At 44.3% G+C, this 10101-nt stretch overlaps 1 protein-coding gene across 1 annotated transcript in view; it reads right to left on the bottom strand.

Annotated features, from left to right (window-relative positions):
• Positions 1-336: 336 nt before the first annotated feature.
• Positions 337-10101, bottom strand: part of LOC132514350 (acetyl-CoA carboxylase 1-like) — a gene marked incomplete at its 3' end in the record, with an annotated part of 30424 nt that continues 20659 nt past the window's right edge. The window contains exons 5-8 of the mRNA XM_060138967.1: positions 9248-9344; positions 6036-6132; positions 4682-4817; positions 337-397 (exon numbers count right to left, since the gene is read on the bottom strand). Of these exons, the coding sequence (XP_059994950.1) occupies positions 337-397; positions 4682-4817; positions 6036-6132; positions 9248-9344 (391 nt within the window). The remainder of the gene's footprint in view (positions 398-4681; positions 4818-6035; positions 6133-9247; positions 9345-10101) is intronic.

The following is a 10101-nucleotide window of genomic DNA, read 5'->3' as shown; positions in this document are numbered from 1 at the left end:
ACACACACACACACACACACACACACACACACGTAAATCATTTAATCATCAGAAAACTCTTCTTTTTCTCATACCCAAGTGACAGGTGAGTAAACTGAGGCTTAAGTGAGTAAGTGGCAGAGTTGAGACTTTGAACCCAGATCTCTTTGTCTCTTAAGTCCACATTCTTAACCCATCCCTCTTAAGGCGAGGAAAGCGCAGGAGGCTGAAGTAATCTGCCTTCCAGCATCTGATACAAGGGCTCAGTAAAACAGAAGCCAGAAAAGAGACTTAAATAAATGAGTATTTCTAAATGTTGCCTGGATTTTTGGTATGTTCAGAGATATCAGAACTTACACTAGCAGCTCTGTGAAGGGCATGGATCCGACCGCCGAACAATTAGCTTCAGGCCCCAAGACTGTGAGTAGAAAAGGGGCATCAAGCTTCATTGAAGCTGACAAGCTTGGGACTTGAAAAAGACGCCTCCACCTAACCTGGAACATCAACACCCCACTATCCGAATCATCAAAACACTCCAAAGGCAACAAAGGCTATTGAAATATAAACAAACACAAATTCTACAATCGACATGCTTGTACTGATTCACAGCTGCCCCAGACCACACGTTCCTGAAAGGCAGGTTGAAGCGCTTGGCAACAATCTGACATACATTTGTTTGAAATCCCTTCATATTTAAGAGACAGAGCAAAAGCATAGCCAAGAGCAGCAGGGGAAGGGGGATCCCCAAGGGTTTAGGCTAGACATCAGTCTAGGGAACTGTAAAGCTATGCATATGCTGACTGTCAATTCTCAGGCCCTGAGAAATGCGATGGGAATGGAAAATACTGAAAGGTTCCACCTCAGAGAGGGGGGAGCCTGCAGCTTTCTAAGCGTTCTGAGCAAAGCACATCTGCATGAACGGTGAGCACATAGCCTTTCCAGCCTGTTCTTAGCACCCAGGTGCCAACCCTGCCTGGAGCCTTCATTGTTACACAACAGGGATACACCACAGCAGCCGCACGTACCAAACAAGGGAGCAGGGCGGTAGGGTGTTTCCACAGTGCTCTGCTCTCTCAAAACTGGAACAGATCTTATTGGCTTGAGGCGAGATTATCTGTTAGAAGCTGAAGGTAGACATCAGGCATACACAAGCTGCATACACATAATGTCTCTCATGAGTTCATTATGTCCGGCTGACACTGCATTTCAACATCCAAGTAATCAGAGACTTTATAATAGACTTTCATTCCAGTTAAAGTTTTCAATAAATGTTTTTTATTGTTATTTATAACCTGTCCCAGGAAAAAATAATAAGTATAACATGAAAAGCCAACTGAGAGTGACCCTGTAGCACCAGCAGCAAGGCAGCTTAATATCACTGGGATTTGCATCCTATCAAGCTATTCATGCTGAGGCTGGGACCCTGGTGCTAATTTCTAGTAAATTTCATGCTTGATGTCTCCCTGTTGTGGGTCATTGCCGGTTCGTCTAAATAAACTGCTTCCAAATGGCTCTTCCATCTAAATATTCAGCCAGTTTTTATAATTTAATTTTGCATTATGCTGAATAGCCTTCCGGCCAGATAGAGCTCATTGGAAAAAAAGCACCAATACCATCTTGACGTGCTTTTATTTATTTATTTATATTTTTACTGCTTGAATTAGACCTCCTAGGCCGACTAGTAAAGAGGTTATTTTCCCCCCCTCCACTAATGTCAATTTTCAGCATAGCAAGAGCTGTCTCTAATCTTTTCCTACTCAGTACACACAATTTTGGAGTCATTTTACCCACAGTGCAGTCGGCTCCTGGCTGTGTGTTTGTGTGCACTCAGGGATGGCATAATTGTTTATTTTCCCTCCCTGCATAATCCCCAGTCAGTATTGAAACCAAAACTGCAAACATCTCCCCAAGGGATATGGAATGACTCTCAGCTTTGGTCCCTTTACATGAGATAATACATAGAAAACATCCTGGCCTGCATGTAACTATGAAAGGGGGGTGTTCCTCCCCTCCTACTTTCACACTGATCTCCATCTTCCCCAAAGCTTATCTGTCTTAAGTGACGTGTAAACGGATGCAGCAGCAGCACCAAAATTCAGAAAACAGAGCTGGTCCTGCTCCACATCAGGCCAACAACTCGTTTTTGATTAGGGACGGGGGTGGGGGTGGGGAGTTACTATTTAACGGGTATAGACTTTATGTCGAGGATGATGAAAAAGTTTTGGGTACAGACAGTAGTGATGGTTACACAACACTGTGAATGTATTTAATGCTGATGAACTGTACACTTACAAATGGTTAATAGAATAAATATTACGTATATTTTACAATTAAAAACCCATAACTCATTTCTGAGTTCTTGCAGTTTCCTGTCACAATAACCCCAAAGCAGAGGGGCGGTAGGTGGATAATTACTTTCTCAGGAACCTAGATATTCTATTCTTGGGATATTCTAGTAGATCTGGTTCTGGCCCTAGGCTCTAAATTGTGCTACAGGAAGTAAGACAGGTCTGTGTTCTCATTTTTTAGCTAAATGATCTTGGGAAATTTACTTAACCTAAGTCTCAATTTATGCAAATTGTGGATAATAATATAACTTGCCCCTTAGAGGTGCTTGTTGTGATGATTATGTAAGATAATGCATGTAAAATGGTTAGTGCAGTTTCTGGTGAAAAGAGCCCAATGAATCTGAATTGTTGATGCTCTTATGGCTATAGGGCGGGCAGCCAATCTGGGCCTGAGCCAAAATACGTCGCAGAATTAAAGCTTCCCCTACAAGCGGCACATCGCAAACTTTTGAGCTCTAAATTCGTTAGGACAAAGTAGCCAGGCTGACGTCTCCTAAGTAATGTCAGGATGCGTGAATTCTCAATGGCTCCCCAGAAGAGAGGTAACTGAGGAGTCATAGCATTGCCTTCTCTCCCAAGTCAATGTAAATCTTACAGCCAGGGAATCTGGGATCGAGTGAAATCTGATGCTAAATGCATCTCATATACATAAATGAAAGGGATTTCAGCCACCCCCTCCCCCGCCCCCATACAATATCATCCTCCTTTGAACACTGTGGTTATTATTATTTTTTTTTTTACATCCTTATTGGAGTATAATTGCTTTACAATGGTGTGTTAGTTTCTGCCTTATAACAAAGTGAATCAGTTATACATACACATATGTTCCCATATCTCTTCCCTCTTGCGTCTCCCTCCCTCCCACCCTCCCTATCCCACCCCTCTAGGTGATCACAAAGCACTGAGCTGATCTCCCTGTGCTATGCGGTTGCTTCCCACTAGCTAGCTATTTTACGTCTGGTAGAAACACTGTGGTATTTTGTTTATACTTTATACATTATGGGTCTAACTTTCTGCACAAGACATTCTTCTTGACTCCTTCAGGCTTCAAGACTCTTTTCTGACTTATTTTTGTTTTCTGTGAAGTAGCTAGCTAGCATAGCTCCTTGCACATAGGAACTCAATAAAAATGTGTAGGATTGACTTATTTAACCTATACTCTCAATATCTCATGGTATTTCCACTGATTTATTATCTTGGTCAAAAAGTAATTCAGCTGGAATAGCTTAGGAAAGTATACAACCCCTAATTTGCATGTACAGTCCACGTCTCCCCAGAGAAAGTGCAAAATGTGGTAGCTGTCCAGTAAATATAGACAAAGGGGACCTTTTCAGCTAAAACAAAAACAAGCGCCTACTCACCTACATTTGGGCAGGGAGGCTGGCCTTACAGGCAGGGGTTTTCTTAGCCAGGTAAGGGAAAGTTGCTGGCATGAGGCTCTAACCTCTCTCCACGCACAGCTGATAACCTATAAAAGGGTAACTTCCCCAAGCTTTTCCTCCCTCAAAGCTAGAGATGCTCCTGCCCCAAGCTACTTCTGGGTGCCTTACTGAGAGTTCATTCTTTCACATTTTACATGTCCTCTGATCACTCCTTTCACTCCAGCAGTACCAACTCCTCCCTCCGTCTATTCCCCTAATCCATTCTAGGGTTTTCCCTGAGGAATGAAGTTGACACTTATCAGCATACTCATCCCCTCCCGGCACGTGGTCTCTGGCCTCCGCCTGGCCACGAATCTCTGGCCATTGGGGAGAAAGCTTCACAACCCTTGAGAGGTAGTGGGTGTTTCCCTGAACCATTCACACGGAGGGTTCTCAGCGACTGGCACTGGGCAGAGCCTTTACAATAACGGTCTAACATGCTGGAACCACAGGCCCAGGGCTGTTGTTGGAAAATCAAACATGTCACGAACCGCCACAAAGGGAAAGCCTCCGGTATAGAATTTGTTCGTTTTCTTCTGGTGACAGCTAATTTCAGTATCTGTCTTGGTCATCATAGAGCATTAAAGACGAACACCAACAAAGAGTATGCCCAGAAAAGAGGGACAGAGACTAGGACAATTGTATTTCCCCAGGACCATCAGAACAGTCCAGCACTAGGCTGTGAAAGCTAAATCAGCAGTCCACCTACATAACGCCTAGATAGCTCTGAAATTTTGTATGGAATTGTAAAAATCGAATCTTCCCATTCAAGTTACAACTCAGAAGATATCTCAGAGGGAGCATGATCGCCCCAAAACCTAGGCGATGTGCTATCAGGACACTCATATAAACCCAGCATAAACCCTTCCTCCCCCCGCTGCAGTGTTCAAGGGAATCAGTGAGGCCCCTGCAGCCCAGGGCCAGGCCAATTACCTTTCATCCCACCAGAGAAGCCTCTCCAGTTGGCAAAGACCATCAGAGGCAGCCCTTCACGGTTGAAGTCCTTGATAGCCTGATAGGTCTTAAACGCAGAATCCGGGAACCAAACCTGGCCAGCCTGCTGGATTATCTATTAGGAAAAGCCAAAGAAGACACAATTAACAACACAGTTTGAAGGGGAATCTCTCCTGGGAGAATAAAGTATTACTGTGAAAAACTCAAAATCAAACCAAACCAAAGTTGTTGTTCATCAAGATCATCCTTGAAATAAAAAAGAAGAAAGGATCCTGGCTCTTTGACTTTGTTAAATACTCCTCTTCCTAAGTCTTGATTCCACCACCCACCCCTCCTTAGTCCAAAGGGGGGAACCTTACTGCTTCCAAAGGAAGGATGCAGCCTGAGGCATCCTCCTTCCAGGCTTCCCAGGGCAACTTTAAGTGACTCGACCACACAGCTCCAAGCAAGCCCCCTGGTCAGAGTCTCCACGTGCTCTCACCTCTGTGCCTGGTACAGCTTCCCTGTATTGTGCTTAGTCAGCGGTGCTTGAGGTAGCCCTGATGCATAAGCTCCTCTCATCTCCCTGACCCTTTGTCAGGCTGTGAAGACTTAATCCACCCTTTTGAAAAGGATGGGACTTCCCTGGTGGCACAGTGGTTAAGAATCCGCCTGCCAGTGCAGGGGACACAGGTTCGAGCCCTGGTCTGGGAGGATCCCACATGCCGCAGAGCAACTAAGCCCGTGCGCCACAACTATTGAGCCTACGCTCTAGAGCCCACGAGCCACAGCTACTGGAGCCAGCATGCCACAACTACTGAAGCCCACGCGCCTAGAGTCCGTGCTCCGCAACAAGAGAAGCCACCGCAAGGAGAAGCCCGCACCCTGCAACTAGAGAAAAGCCTGCATGCAGCAACGAAGACCCAACGCAGCCAAAAAGAAAAAAAGAAAAAGAAAGGATGGGCTGTGGCTTTCACATTTGGTGTCGGGGCAGACTTCCTTATTAATTCCAGTAGGAGCTCTTCCACGAGTGCTTGGACAACCAGGACCAGTGGGCCCTCAGCATCATCTCAGCTGCCTTTCTAGAAGACCACATACCCAACAAAAGAAGACTGTTTTCTAGCAACAACAAGACCACTGTAAAGGCCCATTTAATTTTTCAGGCAGAATTTAGCTTGCGGTCCATTTCGAGTCATCTTAAAAGTGAGCTCGTGATGGTCTGAAATCATTAAAGGCTGCTGGCTGCCCTTTCCTCTAAAATTGGTGGTTTGCAATGCTCCCAATATATCCACGGCTCTGCAGAGGCGGAAACACAGCTCCAAGCATGGCGCTCAGGGTACTTGAGGTGACCTACCTTGGCTTCAGAATCCAGGTTTGCAGGATCAGCTGGGATACTTAGTTCCACAGTTCGGGTTTCCACGGCAACTACTCCCACGGGTATTCCTCCTAGCCTGATAAAAAATGAGCCTCGTAAGAACCCAATGTATGTCTACGTTACAGCTAGTCATTTATTTTCCAATCCTACATCAAAACATTAATGGAGGGGGATGTGGAAACAAATATAGGGTCAGGGGGAAATCTGACTTTTCTGGGGGTAAAATGTTACTCTACAGATTTGGTAAAAATGGTAAATTTGGTAAATATGGAGGGAAATTGCATATTTACCAAATATGATTGGTAAATCATAACTGGTAACTGATTCTGCCCTCAGGATCACTCCTATTCTCCACCACAGGATAAATTCAAACCAAGGGTGGTACCAGGGGAGCCTCTGCATTTAGACTCAACAGCCTAGTACGTGTGGGAGATCTTGTACACACACACAAATGAACACACACACACCATCACTGTGGTTCCCAAGTGAAATTTCTCAGTTCACCCTACAGCATGTCTTTGGTGAAGATGAAGGGAAACAGTCTGAAAGGCAGTAGGAACCTGAAACTTCATTGCTGGAACAGACCTGTAGTTTTCTGTGGAGTATTGATAACGTGGTTCCTGGTAAGATCTGAGGGTACAGTAGGTCTTACCATTGGGCGTGTGGATGGGGAGTATGCAGGTGTGTTACGGGGATGATGAAAAACGTGTGCCAAGTGTAGGGAGGTGGTTGAACAAGCCCTTAACTTTCTCTTCCGTTGGAAAAGAGCAACGGGACAGGGTTAACCTTCAGAAGTCATCTTGGTTGAACAGGTGATCTATACTGGAAGGATAAATTTAATCTCCAAGCTCTGTTAATTTAAAAAACTGTTCAGGAGCTCAAAGCCTCTGCATCTGTACTCCATGATACCCTCCCACACTTGGTCCTCATAAAGATTTCCTAGTAAAAGTCAGGAGGAGATCGAGAAAGTGAGTGTGAGCGAGCCTGCAAGGTACAGGGTGAGTCCTCACTCTGGAAAATGTGATTCAGTCTTTACCTTCTCAGCTGCATTCCTTGGGGTTGGGGCCGGAACGGGTTATAGTCTCTCATTCCCCACAGCATCTCCATAACAAACTTTTCCATGAAGGATGGTCTTTGGTTGTTATAGTGGCTACTGGAAATGGATCCTTGTCATCACAAGAGGCCTGACAGGGGCCTGAGGGGGACCACCCACCCCCTTGTCACTTGCCTGCACTGAATCAGAATCAAAAGCTCTCTAGACAATCAGACAACGAGCAGAAGGTACACAGGAGGGTTTAGAAATATTTCTGTTCACAATGATTAACAATCCAACTGGAAACTTGTAATTGCAAAAGCCACCCTAAATCGGTAACTTATAACTTATATATTAGGGCCCACGTGACCTAATAAAGAACATCTTTATCCGAGTATTACAGTTATTTATTGAACTTGAAAACAGCTCAGAACAACTTCTGTTTTCTATTATACTACATATAAATTTTATCAGGCTAGCACATGAAGATGCTGCATCTTGTTTTATAGTGTGTCCCTGGACAAGGTGCCATGGAATAATAAAAGACAATTTACAGCCAATAGCACACATATTCCAAACATACATACCAAAGATGAGTTTTGGCAGCACTTACAGTAACAATCCCAGAAGAATACATTTATATTTATTTCGCGAAGTGCCATTGCTTTTGAAAGAAGCTAGCTCCATTTGTGCTTTATATACTTGTGACCATGTGTATGTGTTTGGAGTAAGAAGCCCAGGACTCATCAGATGGAAAGAAAGAAAGAAGTCAGAGTGAGTGCCGCAATAAACAACGGCAGAGCTAACCAAAGCCAAGCTTGACTGAACTTGCTCACAGAACAGTCCTGTTCTTCCAATCATAAGTGTAAAGCATTATTCTCCTGTTTCTCATGGGAGGATCTTAAAGACCTTAACAAAGGTCTGGCTTTCTCGGTCATGTTTTTTAAGGACGGGAAAACTGAAGCAGAATGGATAAGAGACACAGTCTCAAAAAAGTTGCTTGTAGTGCCCTGTGAAGACTAACAAACCAGTAGGTCCTGAGTGGGGGGCTCCTCCCCAGTGGGAGTTCTGCCAGGCACAAAGAATAACCCCTCGCTGGGACTCGGAAGCCTGCGGTGCGGCAGAAGCCTGGGAGGCCGGAGAAGATGGGAGCTGGTCCCTGGGAGTCTCGGTCCGGGCAGACTCCAGGCTGAGTCTTACTCAGAGCCCCAGTGAAAGATCCCGCCTGGTGGGATTTGCCATCTGATGGCTCCTGGTCACTGGCAGCACAAGGCGTGCTGACCTGCTGGACGGAGAGCACCACAAAGCCTAGAATTATTTTTGAGGCTGGAATCTAAATCTCAACCCAGTGTGGCATGTTTGAGAATCTTGGGCAGGTGCCACTTTTCACAAGGATAAGGAAACCTGATTGTCCCTGAGAGGAAGGTGAGCTCCAGACGTGGGTCCCCGGGGCGGCGAGTCTCCGAGGTGCAGAGCCAGATTAAGATCAGCCTCGGCGGTGCTCGTTACGGCGAGCCTGGCAGATTATTTCGAGCAGAGCTCGCTGTTGAGTGAAGCACTTCTTAGAGTGGGTATTAAAATTTAATAGAAACTTCAATTTCCCCCTTGAAAACTAGAGGTATCCCTGCAACCTATTCCAGCTTATTTGACCCACTCCTCTTTCAGGTAAATTTTTTTTTTTTTTTAATTCAAATCTGATGATAAGCCAGTACAGTGCATTTGTTACTTGAATAATCTCAATGCCATGAAGGAACTTCTTCCGGTTACACAGATCTTTTGGGTGGGTTACAGAGAGAAGTAGATGAGTCTGATTCACTGGCCATCTACTCCTGAAAGAAAATGGTCTTTGGGGGATAGAGTGGGGGATAGCTATGGCTATTGTGGTTGGGCTGTACAGCCCCAGAGAGCTTTTCTTTCGGTATTATGAAAAGGAAGTGTTGCCAAAACCAGACTTCAGATTAAACGCATCATTAGAGTGACATGCTAAATGACCACTGGGAACCAGTGCTCCAGTTATGCTGCCTTGGGCATGACTATAATCCAGTATGCTGAGAAAGTTTAGACAAAGAGAACGTTATTGGTAAAAACCTATACAGCCCTTTCTTTTCTTGTTTTTAGTTGGGAGGAAAAAGAGCTTCCAAAACAAAAGAGCGCTTACCTGGCTCTGCCAACTGCCACAGTCTGTGCCCAGGGCTGCATGATCTCTGAGAAAGAGCCATAGTCAAAAAATCCACTCAACCACTGACCTTTCTGGGCTACAGAAGGGAAAGAAAGAAAACAGAAAATTAAAATGGTCAATTCATTCAAAATACACTGGAATTGGCAAATTGGCGGTTGGATTTGGGGGGTTATTTGTTTTTAAACGTATTATAATAGATGGAAACATTAGGCCCCTGAATGTTCATCTGCCTTCAGACCTCCTCTCCTATTTCATTTGCTAGTCTGAATAAAAAGAATCATTCATCAGCAAAAGCATCATTTATTGTTAAACGATGGGGTTCAGCTAGCAGAGAGAGTTTGCGTCTTTTAAATAAATAACCTGGCTTTTTTCAAAACACCACAAACATTTGTCAAAAGGCAGCCAAGTCATTAAAGATGTTTTCAAGAAGTGTATTTCTATTTTAAAACTTAGCTTACAATTTTGTTTGATTCCAATGATTTTCTTTTCATGGAAAGCTTAAGACAGCCAAATGGTAAGTATTAATGATCAGAGGAGGACCCAAATTTGAGGAAAAGAAAAGGGACTCAGCTTCTCTGCTAGAAAAGCAACAAGATACATCCGCTTTATTTACTGCTCAGAAAGTATAATCTTACTACAAGAAAGGGCCATGCCTGTATACTCTTGATAGGAATCAAAAATATAATGGTTCAGATGAACACACTTAATGTCATTAACCTCCTTTGTGCATAGAATTTCCTTCACTGGCAAGACACACAAACTTTCAACATCTTAGTTTAAGATAACTTCTGTTCCACAGGTATCCATGTTTGACCAAGGCCCCATAAAAGCTT

This window comes from Lagenorhynchus albirostris, unplaced genomic scaffold (genome assembly GCF_949774975.1).
Source record: "Lagenorhynchus albirostris unplaced genomic scaffold, mLagAlb1.1 scaffold_431, whole genome shotgun sequence".
NCBI lineage: Eukaryota > Metazoa > Chordata > Mammalia > Artiodactyla > Delphinidae > Lagenorhynchus > Lagenorhynchus albirostris.
The sequence above is the reverse complement of the archived record's forward strand: the minus strand, read 5'-3'. Positions and strand labels throughout refer to the sequence as shown.